A 21,139-nucleotide genomic window follows, 5' to 3' on the forward strand; every position below is an offset into this window, starting at 1 on the left:
GGGGCGCCCGGCCCACCACGGCCCACCAGGTCCTTGCGTCAGCGCGGGAACAGGAGCAGAGACCTTGATTCAGAGTTTTTATTAGCGTCTGAAGGTTGCGCTGCCCCTGGGCCCTGCGCCCGCCCTCAGCGCCCTCAGCAGCACCGGCAGGTTACCAGGGCCACACTGCACCCGGCAGGCTGCGGTCCCCCAGCTACCCCCTCCGGCGCGTCAGGAGCAGGCCAAGGCACAGCCCGGCCAAGGGGGCGATCTGCTCCCCGAGCGCCGGGCACCAACACGGGGCAGCCGGGCCTGCAGCCCCACAGCTCCTTTCCTCGAAGACTGCGCCGTCACCGCCCACCGCCAGGCCAGGCTGCCGGGGGCCAGAGGCCCAGAGCCCCCACTGCCAAGGGAATGGGTTCCAGGCCTGCCTCCCAGAAGCCTGCAGGGAGCAGCCACGACACGGCGGCAGCTGGTGCCACACGCAGCCGTGGCAGGAGCCAGGCGGAGGGGTGTCGGCCGCTCGTCGACCCTAGTCTGTCCCCAGATGCCGCCTGCTTCGCCCAGGGCTCAGGGGCGCTGGGGCCTGCTGTCCGCTGGCTGCTCAGCCTTCAGCCATTGCATCTTCTGCTGGTGCTGCTGGAGGGCATCCTGGACTCGCGCATCCATCATGGCCTCGGTGAGGACGCCGTCCTCCGAGGCATACGCCATGGCCTGCAGGAAAGGGGCACTAAGTGGGGCTGGGCCCAGAGCCCAGGAGGCACCTGGCACCCCTGCCAGCGGCATCACCCTGGCCGACCCCCCCACTGCCCTCACGCACCCCTGGAGACCAGCGCTGCGCCCCTGGGAGACCAGGCGGGCCAACAGGACTCGAGGGGAGCCCTGCCCACTGGTGGGGGGTCGGTGCCAGCATAGATGGGCGGTCCTGTGGCGGCAGATCCCCTGGACATGTGACGAGGCCCCCACCTCAGCTCAGGGTCTTCCTCCCCAAGCCACACCCCCATGCCCATCATGAGAGGAACCCCAGCCCAGGCCCCCGAGCGGGCAAGGGCAGGCGGGAGGCAGGAAGGGCCCCGGGCAGGGCCGAGCAGAGACCAGCTCCCAGGACAAGGGCCTCGGGCTGCCCCACACCTCGAGGGCCTGAGCTCGCTTGACGGGAGCCCAAGGTGAGTGCGCAGGCAGGGAGGGGATGGAGGTCACACGACCAGTGCACAGGAAGTTGTGGTGAGGGTGGCACACACGTGAATGAGATGGACACCACTGCACACCGGGAGCGGCTGAACAGGAAAAGGTTTCATTTTATCTACGTAACCACGACAAAAATCTTAAAAAACCCAGGAGCAAACTGCAATGCAGACCACATCCTTCAGTGAGTAACACAACCCTAACACCCACTAACGAAAACTGCAGGGGGCAGGGCACGGGTGAGAACCGTCTTTCTCCCTCTTCTGAAACATACATCTGTGCTAAAAAGTAAGAAAAATTAGAAGTTAAGGAGCGGGAGCAGCCCAGTGACCCCGTTCTCTGCTCCCACACTCAGCCAGAGGGAGGGAAGCGGCAAGGACACGAGCAGCGTTTGCTCAGCGGCTTTGGCTTCCAGAAACCGCGCCTCAAGGGCACGCCCGGCTCGGCCCACAGGCCCCCCTCAGCAGCCCAGGCCCCAAGCAAGGATGGCCCGTGGCCGTGCCCCCAGCTGGCCCCCAGCGGGGCTTTGTCACAGCAGTGTGCCCTATCCCGCTCTGCCTCAGTCTCCCGCGTGCCCAGCTCTTCTGCAGACCACGGAGCAAACAACTTCCGGAGGCTACAGCCCTGCTCCTTGGGGGCCCAGGGCCCCTACCCCAGGGCAGCCCACTGAGCTGCTGCTACAACCGCCCAAGCCCTCCTGGACAGACCACATCCCCGGGTCTACATGAAACTTTTCCTAAAGCCTCGATGCCCACGGGTGCTCCCAGGCAGGCAAGACAGTCCTGAGTCACCACTGGATCACCTTGGGGCCTCTGCTGCCCGCCGACTCGCCTCAGCACTGGAAGCAAGAAGCCTGTCCTCTCTGCGGAGCTGGAGGCGGCATCCTGGCCAAGTCCGGTGGGTGCCGAGCTGAGCCCGCACCTCCTCCCAGAGCCGAGGCTCCACGTGCAAACCTGCTTGTGCCCTTGCTCCTGCCCAGCTGCAGGGCCCCTACCTGCGCCGTCCTAGTCTGCAGGTGGTTGCGTTGTGGGGCGCGGCCCGTGTCCCAGAGCTCAAAATGTGTGGGCCACATGGGGCCCAATGATTCCTGAAGCCCCAGTGTCCCCCCAGGCGGCAGAACGTGGAGGCAGCACCTCACAAGGAGGCGGCGCTGCGGGGGAGGGCAAGAGGCCCTGGCAGCTGGGGCCACGCTGAGCACCTCTCCCCATGGCAGCCCCTGGCTGAGCCCCAACTCACCTGCCAGGCCACGGCGAGCTGGGAGATCTCACGGCCCGACATGCCCTCTGTGAGCTGGGCAATCTCCGAGCACTTCTTCCCATAGTCAAACTGGGCCAGCTTCAAGCGCCTGGGGACAAGGAGTGTCCAGGTAGAGCCACCGCGAGGCTGAGGCTCCAAAGCACTCGTGGCCATGGACGGCTCCCGCACAGCCATACACGTTTGTATGTGGACACACATGGGTGAACACGGACACACAACCCCCATGTGGCAATGCACACTTGCTGACACAGTTCACACAGCCACCCGCGGCTGCACAACCCGACACACATGGCACCGCGGACACGCACCGTTGGGTCCACAACCAGAGCCAGCCTTCTGAAAGCCCCGACACCCTCCGCACGCAGCCAGCCCACGCGCCTCGCTCTGACCCACTGACCTGGCCCTGTCTAGCGGGAGCCGGGCAGTTAAGAGTGTGGCCAGGGTGCTCCCCCAACCACCTCTGGGGTTGGGGGTCAGGTCTGGAGCCCACCCAAGACCAGGGGAGGGCAGCTCCTGGGGTGCACATACCACGGCCCAGTTTCCCACCCCCTCATCCCCAAAGGCAGGGTGACACCTCCATCCTGCCACCCAGTCAGTGCTGGAACCACACCCGGCAGGTTAAAAACCCCAGAAATGGTGAACTTCCAATCCGTGAGCAGTCTCACATGAGGGAGGCTCTGAGAGCTAACCTCCGGCTCCTCCCCGAGCTCACAGGTTTCTGGGGGAAAAGCAAGCCTGGAAGAAAAACAGTCGTAGAAAAAGCCAAGAGCCCTCAGGTCACAGGCCGCGGCCGTGGCAGGAACGTGCACAGCAGCAGTAATGTGCGCAGTTGTCAGGGCAGCCAAGAAACGGAGGCTGGGCCCAGGGGACAGGGCAGGGCCAGGTCGGCCCGGAACAGAGGAGCAGGCCCGAGAACAGGCACAGCGGCCGGAGCAGGGCCGGGGCACTCCCTGACAGCGCAGGGGCGTGAGGCCTGACTGCGGGCTGCGCGGCCCAGCCCTGGAGGTGTGCAGGGGCTGCTCTTGCTCACCGGGGGCTCCAGGTGGGCCCGAGGGCCAGGGACGAGAAGCAGACCCCCAGGTGAGCTGGGCCCACTGCACGCCCGTGCGGCACAGCAGAGGGTTCAGGCAGTGCAGCCGCCCGCCTCACGGCCTCCACGCGCAGAGCGCGCAGGTGAAACCAGCCGGCCCGCCAGGGCCCCGTGAGGGCAGGGCAGGTGGTGACGGGTCTCCACTGGGCAGGGTGCCAGCGGGACAACACCACACGAGACCATGAGGGCAGTGAAGCAGCCAGACCCAGAGACGAGGCAGCTGGAGGCAACCATCCCCCCATGGGTGGGGAGGGGCCCGAGGGGGGTGGGCTCCAGGGCGGGGGCGTGGACACTTACTGCTTCCCTTCCGTGGCTGGCTTAAGAACATACTTGTCAAAATACATCCTCACCAGGCGCTCCCGCTCCTCCCGCTGCGGCAGGCCGAAGCTGACCATCTCGTCGACGCGGTCGTTGATGGCCCAGTCGAACTGCTCGGGCTGGTTACTGGCCAGGACGAGCATGAACCTGCCGGCCAAGCAGACGCAGCGATGAGCCCGCCCGGACCCCGGGCTGCACGGCCGCTCTGCTCCTCTGGAGAGCACGGGTGGGTTTCCGAGACCCTCTGAAGGGATTCTGCAGGCTTAAGCGCACCTGAGAAGGCTCAGACCCAACAGCGTTTTGGGTTTTTTCCGAGGTGCCAGAGGGCCAGGGATTAGACCCGGCCCCTGCTCAGCCAGGAGCCACGTCAGCCTCCCTGAGGGTTGCCTTGCTGGCTCGTTTTTGTTTTTAGGCACCAGAAACTGAACCCAAGACCTCCCGTGTGTGAGGCTGGCGCTCAATCGCCCGAGCCAACTCAGCGGCCTTTCATCCGGAAGCCCCTGGACAATCAGAGGGGTGGAGCCGGCCCGGGCCGAGCCGGCCCTTCTCCCTTCTGGCCACCTGCTGGTGCCACCAGCTTACAGGGGCCTCAGGTTACCTGGTCTTCACACAAAGGGACCTGCTTAGACACGATCTCAACCATTAGTGGCTTTTTGACAGTATTCAAAAGCGAAAACCTACAGTCACTGTTACACACTTGGTTATAAATATGTAAAAGTCACTCTTGGTGAGAAAATACAGATCGTAATGATTTTACTGAATAATTAGCCATTTTATTCTGATGAGGACCTCGAAGCGTCTCTGAAGCCGTCCTGCACGGAGGCCCCGCTGCCGGCCCCAGGACGCCTCGAGATGGCGCCGAGCCTCAACAACATGGTTCGCTGAGCCTGGACTCGACCCAGAGGTCGTCCTGACTCAGCCTCGCGCGATGAAGAGCTGAAGCCCACACTGACCCTCTCCAAGAACCGAGCCTGTGGCCTGGACAGGTCAGGTCCTCGAGGCTCAGGACCTCTGACCAGCGGCCACCAGCTTCTCCTCTGCCATCAGCTGCACCCACCCAACGCATAAATCCTGACACGGCGAACGACCACCACGCTCGGCCGTTTTGAAAGTCACTCGTGGAGACGTGCTGTGGAGCACGAGGGGGCCTGGGAACGAGCTGGAGGGAACGCCTCGGCCCGACGAGGGGGCGCCAGTGCCTGTTGGCGCCGTCCTGCCAGGCCCCCTCATGGCGGGGAGCACCGCCACGCCAGCCTCCCCCTCTGCAAAGGGCCGTGGCAAGGCGCAAACATGACGACGCGCAGAAGCGGAGCCCAGCCCGCCGCCAGCCCCGGGCAGGCCCTCACTTGCTGCTGTGCTGGCCCGTCCTGTGCAGGAAGGCGTTCAGGGCGGCCCGCAGGTCCTCGCTGATCTTCTCCTGCAAAGCAGGGGCCGGGGTGTGAGGGGGCGGCTGGGGCTGGGGGCGGTGCAGCACGCAGGAGGCCACGGGAAGGCGCTCAGGGCAGCTGGGCCGCTGACCCACCAGGCAAACCCCAAGGTGTGTGTCTGGACCGCAAGCCAGCCAAGCGCGTGGACACTGGGTCCCTGGTCCCTGCGGGCCTGCCGGGCTCTGTCCGCCAGAGGGGGCCTCCAGATGTGGAGCCCAGGAGCCCGTGCGCCCAGCCCCAGCTCCCCCCGGCCAGGAGCCCAGGACACTCACGGTTGCACGCTTCCTGAGAAAGGCATCCGCCTCGTCCACAAACAGCAAGAGGCTGTGGAGGGCAGAGCAGCGGTGTGAGGGCAGGAGGACCAGGCAGGCAGCAGCGCCCGTCGGGAGCGCAGACAGGCTCGTCACAGAAGCTGGCCCCCCACGCCGACAGGGCGCCGGCGCGCTGACCCCCTCTCTCCGGGGGAGCTGTCCAATTAGCACCCCAGACCCGAAGGGGATCCAGGCAGCCGCCCCGAGCGGGAAACCAGGTCCGAGTAGCCACGGGGCCACGGGGAAGGGGTCGCACGAGACCCAGGGCCCGTCCCGCTCAGGCAGAAGCAGGCCTGGACGCGGGGTCCAGGCAGGGCCGGGGGCGCCCCGCGGGCAGCCACTCACCCTCGCCGGCTGGTGCTGGCCCAGTCGAAGACCTTGTGCACGGCAGTCACGCCTTCCCGCCCCAGGGGCGCTACATCACCACCCGTCATGATGGCGTAGTCCATGCCCGAGTGCAGCGCGAGTTTCTGGGGGGGACAGACAAACCGTGGTGCCCACGCCCTCCGGCCGCATGCGCCGCCTGCGCCCACAGAGCACGGAGCTGGGGTGCGTGAGCGCGGGGAGGCCCCTTCCCTACCAGGGCAGCCCCTGCCCTACCTTGGCAAACAGCGTCTTGCCCGTCCCAGGGGGCCCGTACATCAGAACGTTCCGGTACACGCTCTTGTTCCTTCGGGTATTCCGCGTGGCTATCGCGATGTCCCGGACCCGCTCCTCCAGCTGGGGCTGCACAGAAAGGAGAGCTCGGTGGGCGCACCGCTTGCCAGGCCCAGTCCTAGCCGGCCGCTGTGTAGGGAAGGGCGCAGGGCGCGGGAGCAGCCGTCCCTGCCTCGGCCTCTGTCCCCAGTGTCCGCCTGGGCTTGTCTCAGACGAGGCTCAGGAGGTGCCACGAGCGCTGCTTTGGGTGGCAGATCCACTGGTGCCCGAGGAGGTGGGGCGGGCGGGCTTGGCCTGCTCAGTGACCCCTCTGGAGTGCAGGAGACGGAGTGCCCGGAGGAAAGAGGGGCTGGACCCACGTCGGCCACTTACGCTGAGAACGACGCCCTCCAGCGCGTCCTGGGGCTTGCTGAGCAGCCGCCTGGTGACCTGCAGGGGGAGGGCACGTGGTCGGGAGACCAGAGGCGACGGGAAGGACGAGCGGGGCAGGCGGGGGCTGCCAGCGCGGGAGGGGCGGGCCCTGGGGAGCGAAAACTGCTGAGCGGCCTGTGCCGCGTCCCCCTCCCATGAAGAAACGCTGGGCCTGCATAGGGCGCTGGTTTGGGGGCGGATGTGGGGGTCCGGGTGAGCCCCAAGTCTTCTAGGCCCTCTCCAGAGAGGACAGGTTCTCAGGTGCCCACCACAGCCTGCTGTGGGGACCCACGGGAGGGCGGCCACACACGCCGCTTCTCATGCCCACGCCCCGTCGGGGGGGCCATGCTGGCGCCGACGGTCCCCAGGGGGCCAGGGCAGACCCAGAGGGGCCGTCCACTGCTGCCGACACAGTCCTCGAGGCCACGCCGGGCAGAGCGGGCAGGTCCAGGCACAGAAGAGAAGAGAGTCCTAATGGCTCTGAGTTAAGAGAGCGCGGCAGGAGCGCGCCGGGCAGGAGCGCGCCTGGCACGGGCGCGGGGTGGGGCGGCGAGCGCGCGCCTGGCAGGAGCGCGCCTGGCACGGGCGCGGGGTGGGGCGGCGAGCGCGCGCCTGGCAGGAGCGCGCCTGGCACGGGCGCGGGGTGGGGCGGCGAGCGCGCGCCTGGCAGGAGCGCGCCTGGCACGGGCGCGGGGTGGGGCAGGCGAGCGCGCGCCGGGCAGGAGCGCGCCTGGCACGGGCGCGGGGTGGGGCGGCGGGGCGTGAGCCGCGGGGGACACAGGGCTGGGGCTGGGGGCGGGGGGCCGCGGGCTCACCTGCACGGGGTGCCTCAGGGCCCCCAGGAGGGAGAAGCGGGACGTCTCTCTCACCAGCGAGGGCTTCCCAAGCCGGGCCTCCACGTAGCGGCTGGCGACGGAGGTGGCGTTCTTGGCCGAGTAGACCCCCACGGCCAGCAGCGTCAGGCCTGCCACCTGAGCAGGGCGGGGGCAGGTGACCAGGGGCCCCCGGCAGCCCCGAAGCGCCCGACCAGCGCACCCCGGCCTTCTGGAGCCCATGAGACCTGGGCTCCTGCCCCGTCTAGACAGACCCCAGCGCACAGGCGCCAGCCAGGGCACCTGCGAGCGCCGCCTCTCGCCGCCCCACACTGACCCTTCGGGCGCCGCTGCCTCGCGCCCAGGACTGCAGAGCACCTCAGAGCACCGGGCGCGGTGGTGCTCACACAGCGCACAGAGTGAACGAGGGCTCCAAGCAGGGGGGCTGCGCTATGGGCTCCCTCAGGCTCCCCAGGAAGCAGCAGGTACCCCCTCTCCACCTGCACACCGATGCCACGAGCCCCGAGACAGCGACGCCTTGGCAGAAGCCACAGAGCACGGCCCGGTGGCACGTGGGCAGAGACAACCAGCCCAGGACACGACACGGAACGCACAACAACGAATGCACGCCAGTCCGGGGGGGGATGGCAGAGGTTCTCGGCGAATGGCCCAGCAGAGACGGGCCCCTGCTGCCCTCGAGACCCCCAGGGGCTCAGGAGTCGCCATCTGAGCAGGGTGGGGCTGGCCAACAGTGGTTTTGAACCTGTCCACTTCCCAGCCGGGCCCCCGAGGGCAGAGGGCACCTCGGTGAGGGACAACTGCAGGAGGGGAGCCACGGCAGGGCCAACCTCCAGGCAAAGCCCGTCCGTGGGGAGCCGGATGGGACAAGAAGAAGACAAAGGCCGCAGGCTGGGAAGAGGCCGGGAAGGGGCAGGAAGGAGTGGGCCAGGGCAGACCCTGCGCCCAGAGTGAGGCAGGCCGGGGCGCAGCAGGCCCCAAGGGATGGCGCCAGCAGCCCTGAGCACCGGCTGTGCGCCAGGACCAAGGGGCAGCCACAAGCAAATCAGAGGCTCGCTCTCAGGGCTCGCCACCCGCAGGAGACCAAAGAGGGAGGCACCAGGACACCCAGCGGGCCACGGACAGGAGCACGCCAGGAGGCAGCTCAAGGCCGCAGAGAGCTAGCGAGTGTGGAAAGACCCCCAAGGGGGCAGGGAGTAGGCCCCCAGCCGGCCTCCGCTTAACCCGGGTGGTCGGGCACTTTCCCAGCAAGACCCAGCAAGGGCTCCTGACCGCCTGCCTCCACAGCTCGGGACAGCCCCAGCCCCCTCGGCCCCCACACCTGCCCCAACCACCCGCGGGCTGCGCCGCCCACACGTGCCCCTGCTGGGAGGTGACATCACCCAGCAGCGCCCAGGCCCGTCTCTCCACCCAGTTGTTGTCCTGCTCTCGTCAGTACCCCAGCGCTCACTCGCAGGCGCCAAGCTGGCCCTTGGCTGGAAGCACCCAGCAGAGCACAGAGCCACACCGAGGGCTGGCCAGGCAAGGGGTTTAAGGACCTCTTGGCAGCTGCCCCGCACCGTCACCCCTGCCCTGCGTGCTGCGAGCACCGGTGTCGCGACGGATGTCCAGGGTGGAGGTGTGCGTGGATACAGCGGACAGACAGTACCCGGCGCTTCTGCCAAAGGCAGGAAGCCCTCACCGTGCAACGCTGAGACATTAACGGAGTGGAAGGAACGAGTCCCGGCAGCGAGGGCCGTGCCAGGGCCTGCCTTCCCGTCCCAGCCCCCAGCAGCGCCCACAGCGCAGAGCAAGCCTGTTGGGGCTTCCAGGTGGCCAGCTGGGCCTTGCAGTGCAGTGGGGGTCTCCAGGGAGAGAAGACGAAGCGCCACCCCTCCAAGGCCTCCCTGGACGCCTCTCGGTGAGACGCTGGCATCGAGGTTCTGAGCCCGCCTTGCCAGGCCCGGCTGAACTGCTAGAGAACCCCCAAGCCCCATGAGCTCAGCCCGGCCCCTGTGCCTTCCCCCGCAGGCGGCAGCGAGCTCGGGGTGGCACCAGGTGCCAAGGTCTCCCCGGCCAGCAGGAGACAGGCACAGCCACCCGGGAGCTCAGGGCAGGGCTTACCGTGGCAGTAACTTTGTCCCAGTCTGTCACAAAGGCGTGGAACCCTTCACCAAACAGGGTGCCGGCTGTCCTGTGCGGGAAACAGCAACGGGACCGGGTGGGGATGGGCCGGGTGGTGGAGGCCCCAGGTCCCACGTGACAGGGGCCACCTGGCCTGCGGCAGGCTGTGCCCGCACCTCAGGGACTCCAGCACGGTCTGGCGGTGCTCGGCGGCCTTCAGCCGGATCTGCTCGCGGATGATGTCGGCGTTCTCGCGCTCGGCCTTGGCCCGGGCACGGGCCTCTGCCTCCACCCGCAGCATCTCGCCCTTGTGCCGCAGCTCCATCTCGTGCTCCACGGTGGCTGTGGGGAGCGGTGCTCAGCCACAGCCCTCACCGCAGCCCTGCCAGCCTCGCTCTGCTCACACCGCCGTCACAGCCCCCCTCTCCAGGGCCTGCCCCAGGCAGGGGCTCTCCAGTAGGCCCTCGGGTGGGTGGGCTGATTTAGGCCCCTCTGTCTCCTGAGGAACCCGGGCAGGCTTCCCAAAGCAGCACTTATAAGGGCACAGAATAAAAGGCAGGAAACTACAAAAAAAACCAACTACATGGAAATAAGTCCACCAAAATACCAAGACTGACCCGCTCAAACGTGCCTGTCGGTGCACTAGGCACGAGGCTGGCAGTGAGCCCATGTCCTGCACCGCTGCAAGGCGGTGTAAGCGAGACAAGGGCTCCAAGTTCTCTGCCGCAGAGACACCGGAGGTTTCCGTGTGGACACAGCTGCACCCCAACACTGCACTTATGTCCACGGCTACAGGATGAGCTGGACCTTTGCCGCAGGGTGGGGAAAACCCCTAAGGACCCCTCCAGGTAAACAGCCCTGGGGGCCCAGGAGGTGCAGGGGCCTCACTTGGACGCGCCCACGGCTTGTCTGCGCCCCACGCCACAGGACCAGGGAGACGGAGCGCTCCAAGCCCGTGCCTGGCGAGGGGGCCCCTGACGCAAGCTTCAAGCCCCACACACGCTGCTTAGACGCTCCTTGGGGACCAGAGTGGCTAAAGCAATTCTGCCTGCAACAACAGCCCTTTTAAGGGAACGCACGCGTGCCTCCGACTAAGCACACAGCCCACACCTGCCGCCGCCACGCTGCCCCCAGGCCCCCACAGGGCACGGCTGTACCTCGGCGGATCGCCTCCTGCTTCTGCACGGATTCCTCCTGCTTTCGTAAGTTCTCCTCGTTGAGGGCTTGCTGAGAAGAAGCCACAAGAGCGAGATAAACGCTTTGAAATCACAACAAAAGCGACCAGAACCCACCCAAGAGGTGCAGGTGCTCCAGGCGGCGGTGCTCGCTCACGTCCGCTGGCGCCCCAGAGCCCTCCCCTCGACCCGGGGGCACCCCTCAGTTCTGCTCCGCTGGCCCTCCCGAGCGCCCACTGTGATCCCCAGCACCCCCAGAAGGCATCCACCTTGCGGGGACCACCATGGCCGGCCGAAGGTCTGCCCCTGCCATGGGGCCCGTGCACGCACGTGTGCAGGTGCCCGAGTCAAGCCCCTTCAGAGCCTGGCACACACCGCTAACCAAGCAGCCCCACACTGCCCCCGAGGCCCCATGCTCTCAGGTGGGCCTGGCTCACCTGCTGCCTCAGCTGGTCCTCGTAGCGCTGCCGGGCCAACTTGTCCTGGTACTGAGCCCGCTGGGGAGGGAGACAGCCATGAGAGCAAGAGCTGTGGCCAGGGATGCTGGCAGGCTGATGCCACCCCAGGGAGCGAGCACTCAGAGGGTGCAGCCCCTCCCCTCCAGCACGAGATTCCCAGTGCACAGCCAGCACGCCCGTCACGCTCGGGTGCTGAGTCGTGTGCTGCAGTTGGCTGGTGGAGGCGGGTGCCCTCCCACAGGCCCAGAAAGAGACCGGAGCTGGCCCCGGAACCCCGCCGCGCCCCAAGCGCGCCTTACGGCCTGGTGCTGCCGGGTCTCCTCGCTCAGCGTCTTCCTCCTTTCCTCGGCCTGCACGCGGATCTGCTCACTCTTCAGCTGCTCCACGGCGGCCTCGTACTCCTGCGGAGCGGAGCACGCTGCAAACCAGGGCGCAGGGCCTCCCAGGAAGCCTCAGCCTGTGCTTCCCTCAGCCCCATCAGCTCTCAGCAGTGACCTCACCAGGCTCAGGCCACAAGCAAGTCCAGACCCGCAGGCAGGGGGCCAGCTCCTGGCACAGCCTGGCCTGGCCCTGATGGTCTCAGCTGCCCAGGTTGCATCCTCAGCCCTGACCACTTTACATGGGGGCCGCTGGGGGCACAGGCCTGAGCCTCCCCTAAGGTCTCCATGGGCTCCAGCACCAAGGGGCCTACCAGACGCAGAGAGACAAGGCAAGATGGTGCTGGACCTGCCAGCCAGGCCACACGCCCTCAGAGACTAGCCGGGCCCACCTGCCCTGCCTTTCCTGCTAGTTTCCTCCAGACCGAGAGGCTGTGGCCAGTGCCGCATCTTTGGCCTCGCTCTGCTCCCTTCCTTCCATCAGCCAGAGCTGCATTCGCAGGCCAGCTGCCGCCCGGCACGCCAGCCTGTTGTCCAAGTGCACTGCCACCTCCCGGGGCCTCCCCTGCCCCTGCGGCCCCCGCCTCACTCACTTTCAGCTTGGACTGCTGCTCCAGCTGCAGCGTCTGCTCCTGCATCTGGGCAAGACTCAGGGCCTCCTTGGCATGGCCTACGGGAAGATCAGCCCGTCACTGCAGCCGAGCGGGAACTGGCAGGGGCCTCCGGGGCTCCACCACATGTGTGCTGCCCTTCTGGCTCTTGCCACCCCCCACGGTCACTGCCCTCCCTTTATCCCACACGAGGGCCTCACCAGGCAAGGCTGCCACACTCATCACAAAAGGCAGGTCAACAACAGTGGTCGTTTCCCAGCCATCAGCTAGGATATCCTTTGTGCTTTACATCAAGTAAGTTTATCTTTTAAGTAACAAATGAATAAAAACCAAAACTAAAAACTCGGGGTGACAACTCTTCATGTGCCATGTATGCAGGTGGGTGTGAGTCCACTTGCACAGAGGTTGTGTTTCCTGTGTGTGTCTCATCCATAAAGAACTGACACACATCAGCGTTCAAGTGTCTGAGAGACACCAGGCTCCTACTCTCTCCCAGCTGAAAAAGCAACAGAAGTTTCAGACATAAAAATATTGTTGAAGGGAGTGGATGTAGCTTGCGTGGTTGAGCATCTGCTTCCCAAGTACGAGCTCCTGGGTTTGATCCCAAGTACCTCCTAAAAACAAACAGATAGAAAAAAAACCACACAAAAAAACAACTGGAAAATAGACATGGTGTGATCTAATGTGAAATAACACAAAGAAACAAACTCACAGAATTAGAACCTAAAACAAACTACTAGTAGACAGGGTGGTAATAAGGAATAAGAAGTTAAGGTTTAAAATATCCAGAGTTCCTATTTGGAAAAATGACATGCTTTGGTAACACAGTGGTGATGACAGCAGGACACTGTGAACAGAATAAACAACACTGAAACATGCCTAAATGTGGGTGAAAGGTTGTAAGAATGGTAACAGAATACAAATTAAAAAAAGCAAAGAGGCGTGTACCTGCACTACACAGTGACATGTAAGACAAACTGGTCTACAGTTACAGACACTGCCTTTATCAATTGTAACAAATATTTCATATCGCCACAAAGTGCTAATAACAGATGAGCACACAGAAATTTTGTTTGATGTGTGGTGTTCTATAAATCCACAACTTCTCTAACGAAGTAAAAGAAACCCATGTCCCCTTCCTGCAGCACCCATCTGGGCCCCCGCTTTGCACACATCCACCCCTCTATCCACCCAGAGACTGCTGTATCTCCTGAGGCTTCGGAGCAAGCTGTGGACACGGGCATCCTCGACCCCAACAGCAGCTGGCACCGTCGCTAGCCAGAGTCTGGCATCTGCCCATGGAGCAGGTCTTCCTCCCTTTGGGAGGTGAAATGGCCCGAGGCTGCAAGGCCGTGAGGACCACCCCTCAGAGGCCCCACAGGCGCTTCCTGGGGTGGTTGCTGCCTGGACAGGCCGGCTCTGGGCAGAAGCTCAGGGAAGCTCTGGGCCCCTCCCGTCCAGCTGGCGGGCGGAGAGCCCCTCTCACAGTGTTTCTTCAGCCCGGGATGGGGCCTTAGTTCCCTGGGCTGGCCCCGCAGTCCAACAGGCAGGCCTCGTCCAACTCACAACCTGACCTGTGGCAAAGGAAGCTCACCTCCCCGCAGCTTCTTCTCACCTGGAAAAAGAGCAACTGGAATCCCCTCCCCCAGATGCCTGCAAGAACGACGGGAAGATGCACGCAGCCGTCCAGCAGAGGCCCAGGGCCAGCCCCACAGCTAGGGCCTCTCCTCTCAATCGAGGCCGAGAGAGCCCAGCCGGCCCTGCCCTGGCCATGGGCATGGTCGAGCTGGGCACCCAGGGGGCCCGTGGACTGAGGACAGTCTTACAGAGGTGCCTGAGACACCCAGAGGAAGGGAGTACTTTGGGGACAGAAGGGCCAGGAGACCGGGGAGAGTACTAGCTCGCCCCCAGCAGTAAGCCAGGAAGGACAACGGGAATGAAGCAAAGGAGAGTCCACGGCAGGGACCAAATCCACGGGAGGAAGGGCCCACGATGCCCACAGCAACCAGGGCACTCTGCAGGACTCTGCCTGGAGAGTCCAAGGCAATGGGGACTCAGGTAGAGAACGATTCAGAGGCAGGAGCTCTGCGGGGCCAGGGCAGGAGGGATGTGGGGGCAATTCAGACAGGAAGAGAGGGAGGGCCCCTCACCTGCTCCCCTAAGGCACACCCAGGTTATTCACAGGCACTGTTCCACAGCCTATGGGAAGTGGGTTGGCTTCTGAGAAAGAAAACTTCAAAACTCTGGGTGTTAGCATGTGAAACCCCACAAGGCCTGAGGCAGAAAGCACTTAACAAGGAACCATATCACATGCCAGAAGCTTGCCATCGTCTCACACGCCTTGAAGCCCAGCTGTGGTTTTTCAATCCAATCTGATCACCAAATGATCTGACAAACTTGCAAAAACCTAATGGGGGAGTGAACACTAGGCCTACTGAGGCACAAATAGCTGGACACAAACGGCTGAATATTCTAGATGCTCCTCGCCCAGGGGAGACCACAGCCACGGAAGATCTTGGGGAACTTCTCTGAGGCTCAATCCCCAAGGAAGCAGAGGATATTAAGCCCAAAAGTGCCAAGCCCTTTCCCACCCTTAAAACAGAAAGGCTCTGATTCTGCATGCTTTACTGCCTCCCAATACAATTACCTTTGAAAAAGGTTCCTCTGCTTAAACAAAACTCTGAGAACCACCAAAGTCATTCATTCAAGGGTCTACTCAGTGCCTTCTATATGCCAAACTCTTAAAGAGTGGATTGCTACAAATCCTAAATCCTAAAAGAGAAATAAAACTTGGGGACACGGACACGGACCTGGTAGAGACCACGTCACTGCTGTCACCTTGATGATCCTGGACATGGAAGGTCATCAGGTGGAGCCAGGACTCCTGGCCTGCTGCTTACAGACCCTGCCACCCCACTCTAGTGTCTTCTACATTCCGGAAAAGTCAAATGGACCTAAGTGTGCTCCACGTCTTAGCAGAAAGTTGCTAGCAACCACCAGAAAAACTGAACTTCCGACCAGATCGTGCCTTCCTGGGTTCCTCATGGAGGCAGCCGGTGGTGGAAGGCGCCCCAGTCCCTGCACACTGCACTAACCGAAGGCCGGGTTCCAGCCCAGCACCTGGTACCTGGAACCTCTAAAATCACCTGCTTCGGTTCCCCAACCTAAGTGCTCCTGATTTTTAGGGAGGTACAAGAGAGTGACAAAGACGGTCCTGAACCTTGCTGCACCCAAGAGGGTTTTGGTCAAGCCCACTCCTGGAGATCACAACTTCCCCTTCGCACCCACACTCGACACCCGAATACTAAAAGCGTTAAAAGCCCGCAAAGTGCCTAGCCTACTTGCAGCTCCAGAAACGTTGGCTCCGCGCTCTGTGAGGAGCCTCCGCCCTCTAGGGCCCTCACCATGCCAGCCACCTGCCCTCAGCCCAGCCCCGCCGACCCCCGCCCGGTCCCACATCGCCCCGCCGGTGCGCCCACCCCTGGCCCCGGCCCGGCTCCAACCACCCCCACCGACCCCTGCCCTGTCCCAGTCGGCCGCGCCTGGCCCCGCCGCACTCACGCGAGTGCTCCAGCTCGCGCGCCGCCTTGGCCGCGCGCTCCAGGCCCGTCGGGTCGAAGTTGCTCCATTTGTCCTTGGGCGCCGGCCGGTCCCCGGCGCCGCGGTCCCCACCGCCCTCCGCCGCAGGCGGCAGGGGCAGTGGAGGCCCCGCGCCCTCGCCTGTGGGGCCCTTGTTGATGCCGAAGAGCCAGGACATGCCTGGCCAGCCGCGAGCCGCCGGGACCCGAACGCGAGCGTGGTTCGCGCGCCGCGGGGCAGCCTGCACGCGCCGCGAGCCGGGAACAGGCACTGCGCAGGCGCAAGTCACGCCCCTTCCTCCCGCGACGGAAGCTGGGACCGCGTGCCGCGTGCCGGGCCTCGGATTGGCCGCGAGGAAGGGGGCGTCCCTCGGCGTGCGCCGCGATTGCCCGAGCCGACTCCGAGGGGCGGGACGAGGCGCCGACTACAGGTGCCACCCGGAGCCAAAATTGCCGGATGCGCGCGTGTGCATCCTATCTTACGTCAGTTCCGCTTGGTAACGGTAGTGTGTCCCGTTGCTACGGGCGCCCGGCCGCGTTCGGGCAGTGACGGCCGTGCGGGGCGAGGCGCCGGGGGAGCGGAGAAGGAAGGCGGCAGTTTTGCAGGAAACGCCTCGTCCGGGGTGGGCATGGGCACGGGGAGCCCGGGGCCGCGGCGACTGTAGGCCCGGGAGGGCGCGGGGCGCTTGGACCACCCGCCTCCCGTGCCCGAGTGTAACCCGCCAGCCCGACCCGCCCTCCGCGACCACATCGCCCCCTGCTCTGGCCGGGCACGGGCTGGGGACCGCGGGAGAGAAGCCGACTCGGGACCGGAGCTTTGTCCAGCGGAGGGCGCAGCCGCCCACCGGGTTCTGCGGGCCTTGGGGTCCGGCGACTCCGAGAGTCACAGGGAGGCCGGGTGAGGCTGCATCCAGAGGTCCCAGTGCCTAGCGCGTGCAGTTGGCGCTAAATAAAATCAAAGAAGCTGGAAACGCGGCCCCAGGCCAGTCTCTGGTAAGGTCATCAATGAAGGACTTGTTGGAGGACAGGCTCTCCCCTTACTTGGTGTCTTCCGCAAACAACGATGGTGGGTGGTTGTAGGATTCCTTGTGTCACTCGAAAGGAGTGGGAACAGAGAAAACTCACCCCAGATGTACGGAGCAACAGAGCAGAGAGGGTGCCCTTGCAGGAGGCGGCCCATTCCAGGCTTCTGGTCACTGGCTTTGGGCAAGCCCTTCTCCTTGGGCATCTTTAAAGGCTGTGCCTGCTTCAGTGAAAAAAGGGGCTGGCTGGACCAACCTGGGGTCCAGGAGAACAAAGCCTGGGGGGCGGGCATTGCATTGGAACCCACAATGTCTGCAGCTGGTGCTCTGGATGCAGGATACAGGGTTTCCCTCAGTTCTTTCTTGATGGAATTGGTGGATTTCAGACAATTAAATGAAGTGTCTTTTCCCACTAGTATAAAAACAATTTTAAGACCGAATAAAACCGGGGGGGGGGGGGGGGAGTTTAAAATTCTCACGTAATTCTGTCTGTGGTTTCTGTTCCAAATAAACACAAAAACTAAATGAGTTTCTCAGAGAGAAGGTGCTCCCCAGAGGCCTCCGTCTTGGATTTTGTGACCAAGCCACAAAGCACACCTTTAGCAGCACCCAACAGGGTTTCGCAGGACAAAGAAGAGAACTGGGTAAGAGGCCCTCGTCCCCGGACACCACACAACCACAGCCCTGCCTGCCCCCTCCAGCTCTGCCTTCAGTCAGGTGTTTGGCAGACTTGTACATTTTCTTGCATAAGTAGGAAAATAACTTCGGAAAATGATGCTCTGCATATAAGAAGTCAGTTCCCTTTACCTTGGTCTAATTTTAGAAAATCACCAATGATTTTGCTTTACAGGGAAACCAAGTGAGCAGCAGAGGTCTGCTCAACTGTAGCTCTCAGAGACGTTTGCGGCCCAGGCCTGGGTTCCTGTGGTGGCCCCCTCAGAGCAGTCAAAGCATTAGGACTCTCCAAAGGGGCATCTGCAATGTCTGGTCTACCTGAATTTGTCATTTAACATCTTAGATTAGAAGCCATTTAGGAGAACAAAGATGCCTTTCCTAAACGCACTTGACACCCAAAGGGAAAGCTGATGAACTTTCTGCTTGAATGTTTCACATTTGATTGACAAAACATGAGGCCTTTTGGAGCAGAAACCAGCGGTCACAGATGTGCTTGCAGTGTGCTGTTCCACTGATGGTCGTTCCCACCCCCCCACCCCCAACCAACAGCTTGATTTTCTCCTCTGGGGGGTTCTCCAGCGTCAAGGACCTGCCACACAGACTGAGAAGTTAAAGATGCAGGTGAAGAGCCTGGCCCACAGCCTTGGGCCCAGACTGGGAGGACACAGCTACCCCTGGGAGCCCAGGCCAGCAGGAACGGGCCGGATTCCCAGAGTGGGCATCACGCCCGCAGGGAGCAGCAGGCATGGCCGTCTGAGGCCCCTGCATCCAGCCAGGCCTGGGGAAGCTATGGCCCTCAGACCTGGCCTCAGGGCCCTCCGGCACTGTGGGGCAAGGCCCCTGTCGTGTCTTCCGTGGTTGGCGCCCCTCACAGTGGGAAGTCGCTGCTGCCACCCAAAGCCCCTCTGGGCCTCCTTCCTTCTCCCCAGCTTTCAGAAGGACCCGGTGGTTTCACTGCCCCAGCCTGTCTGCAGCCTGGACTGGCCTGTGCGCCCGGCTCTGCCCACCCTGGGCAGGTCCCAGCCCCGCCAGAAGAGAAGCTTCCTGGCCCAGCCCCTCATGGTCACAAGCCCGCGGGCTGGGGCCCTGGATTGCTGGTCCCCACCACAGTGAGGGAAAGCAGGGTCCCCCAGCCAGCCCAGCCCTGCTGTCTCCTCCTTCAGTCTCAGGAGGTTAACAAGAGGCAACACGGGGCTAGCATGTAGAGCCCGCGGGCGCTGAGCCCCGAGTCCGTGGCTCTACTAGGTGCCTCCCACTGCTGTGGGGCTCACCTTCCTGCTCTGTGCCACAGGTACGTACCCAAGAGAAGAAAGGCCAGGACGCCAGCACACCCCTCACAGGTGCACGAGCTTTGGGGACACACTGGTGGGGCCGGCTACCCTGCCCTCTCTGTGAGCACCAGGTGTGCCCTGGGGCTGAGGCTGGGACCACCAGGGGCGCCTCTCGTGTCCTCGTGGACACTCCTGGAGAGGGCTGTGATGGGTCCCCGGGGGGTGTCGGCTGGCCTGGAACACTGCCTGGCCAGGTAGGGCTGGTGCCAGGGCCGAAGAGGCAGAGCAGGAACAGACTTGCCCGTCACGGGCTGACTTGGGGACACGCCAGCTCTGGCCCCTCCTGAGCTGTGCTGCACACACCCCCTCTCAAATGAGTGGGGCCTCGGCAGGGGAATGAGTGGCAGAAGGACTCCTGGACCCTGAGTGTGTTGAGTCAGGGTCTGCACGTCAGGGGCTGGGGGGCTGAGGGAGGGACAGCTATCTGGGAACCATTGCTCTCAAGGGCAAGTTGCAAGGCGTGCCCTGATCAAAGACTTGCAAAATGGGCCTGATGACGTGAAAGGCAATCGCTTTCACTACAGGAATAAAGCATGTCCAAGCAGAGGTGCAAGTGGGGGCTCCTGTCACCTCAGCCCAGCAAGGGTCAGGTGAAGCCAGAGCCTCTGCCTGGGGGTGGCAGGTGTTCAGCGGGGCACATCTCCGTCAGCCTGCGCCATGCAGGCACGGAGGTGCTGCTTAGGGAAGGCCTCGCGTCCCTGCTTGGCTCTGCATGTGGGCACGGCTCTGCTGCAGCAGACTCTCCCCCCGTGAACGGCCAAATCCTCCAGGCGGTCAATCGGCCCAGTGCTCCAAGCGCCTGGGAAAGCCTGCTGGGGGCAGGGTCAAGGCTTCTGGGGGGCTCCCTGGCTGTTCAAGCCCACCAGGCAATCTGCCCTGGGAGGGCCAGCTGCTGAGGTCACGTGGCTCCTGGAGTGCCCTAGGCTGTAAGGCACTGCCACAGCCCAGCAGAAGCCGCGCAGGCCCTGGATAACCACCCTGGGGTGACGGCACAGGTCAGCTCATGGGAAGCCGGCCTGGCATACACCCCTCCCCCCGGGTTGGACGAGCACTTGGGATGAAAGCATTTGCCCGGGACCCCTGAGGCTGCCACACACAGACCATACTTCTCAAAGCCTGCAGTTAGGAGCTTTATTTTCCATTCGCTAGTGTTAGTGAAAAGTAACAGCTTCAGATGACCTGCAGGGGCCTGGGTGGGCACGGGACAGCCCTGCCCTGGAGGATCCCGGTCACCCCCCTGGAGGAGACCGCATTGGCTGCAGCAGTGGGCCTGAGGCAGCCCACAGAACAAGCCCCCTTCCCTCAGCCTTCCAGCATCCTGCCCCAGTGCTCACCCCCAGGCTCACCCACAGCACCAATGAGTCTCTGGAGAGAAGCCGCAGGGGACACAGGGGTCAGCCTCTGCCCTCCTGTCCCCAGCACTGCCCAGCCCCCCCGCTGGCAGCCTTATGAGGGGTACAGCAGCCTAACGAAACTAGGCTCCAGCTCGCACATGCTGAGCTGCTTCAAAGCAGGGAACCCAAGCCAGGAGGAGGGCAACGTGGTCCTGAGCTGTGCAGGGAATCCGAGTAGAGGGAAGCTGGGTGGGGGCGTGAGGAGGAGCCCAGGTGCTCCCTGCGGCCCAGGATAGTGGTGGGTGACCAGGAGGTAGCCTGTGGACACTGCTCCTCAGGGTCAGGAGATGGTGTAGAGAGCCACTGGGCGCTACCCACTCCTACCCCCGTCCCTGCCCCCCCTAGGTTCCAGCTTGGGAGCCCCCCAAAAAGCAGGGGCAGCTCTTGCAAGTGCCCCTTGGGGTCTGGGGAAGTGTCCCCAGAGTCCTGAATGCCTGGCTCCACTCGGAAGGCCTGAAAGACGCCCTCTGCAGCCCGGTGGCCGCTACCTGGGCAGGGAAGCAGGGCCACCCGTCCCTGGCAAGCCCACCCCCAGGCTAGGTGTGCGTCCACCCACCTGGCCGAGCCGGCCAGCTTCCTAGCACCCACCCTTCTCCAGATCCTGCCCCCTCCAGGAAGCTTTTGGGGACCTCGCCAAGCCAGCTCCTCCTCCCTTTCACCCTGTCCACCTTACACCCACACTGGGGACCCCAGGGGCCTTGGAGACTGCGAGGCCCTGCTGGACAAGTTCCCCGGAACCACTGCCAGCCCTGGGGAGTGATCCTGCGCCGGCGTCCCCAGCCTGTCCCCGGCTCCATCTTCCCCGAAATCTGCTAGGAGCCCAGCGCTGGACGGGGCAAGGGGGGAGTCCAGGAGGCGGACAGGGGCGGGAGCTGCTGCGTTGGGCCCAGCCGATGAAGGCGGGCAGCCCGCGACCCGGGCGCCAGGTGCAGGGCCGAGGAGCCCTCTGG

The 21,139-nt window shown here is 63.9% G+C and overlaps 1 protein-coding gene across 5 annotated transcripts; it reads right to left on the reverse strand.

Moving 5' to 3' along the window:
• Positions 1 to 64: 64 nt before the first annotated feature.
• Positions 65 to 16,042, reverse strand: LOC101446435 (ATPase family AAA domain-containing protein 3A). 5 transcript variants are annotated; one of them, XR_009187378.2, is made up of 17 exons: positions 15,751 to 16,042; positions 12,172 to 12,248; positions 11,501 to 11,602; positions 11,181 to 11,240; positions 10,726 to 10,795; positions 9,745 to 9,910; positions 9,569 to 9,638; positions 7,451 to 7,606; positions 6,597 to 6,653; positions 6,168 to 6,293; positions 5,913 to 6,037; positions 5,529 to 5,580; positions 5,176 to 5,246; positions 3,809 to 3,976; positions 2,401 to 2,509; positions 1,111 to 1,256; positions 65 to 693 (listed from the first exon to the last, which is right to left on the reverse strand). XR_009187378.2 is itself a non-coding variant. In XM_058304673.2 (16 exons), the coding sequence occupies exons 1-16, from the start codon at positions 15,944 to 15,946 to the stop codon at positions 550 to 552; spliced, it is 1,749 nt and encodes a 582-aa protein (XP_058160656.1). In that variant the 5' UTR covers positions 15,947 to 16,042; the 3' UTR covers positions 65 to 549. The 5 variants fall into 5 exon arrangements, 2 of the variants coding, with proteins under 2 accessions (XP_058160656.1, XP_058160657.1); XM_058304673.2 differs by lacking the exon at positions 1,111 to 1,256; XR_011649790.1 differs by lacking the exon at positions 1,111 to 1,256 and having other exon boundaries at positions 561 to 693; positions 3,862 to 3,976.
• Positions 16,043 to 21,139: the final 5,097 nt, after the last annotated feature.

This window comes from Dasypus novemcinctus, chromosome 9 (genome assembly GCF_030445035.2).
Source record: "Dasypus novemcinctus isolate mDasNov1 chromosome 9, mDasNov1.1.hap2, whole genome shotgun sequence".
Lineage (NCBI taxonomy): Eukaryota > Metazoa > Chordata > Mammalia > Cingulata > Dasypodidae > Dasypus > Dasypus novemcinctus.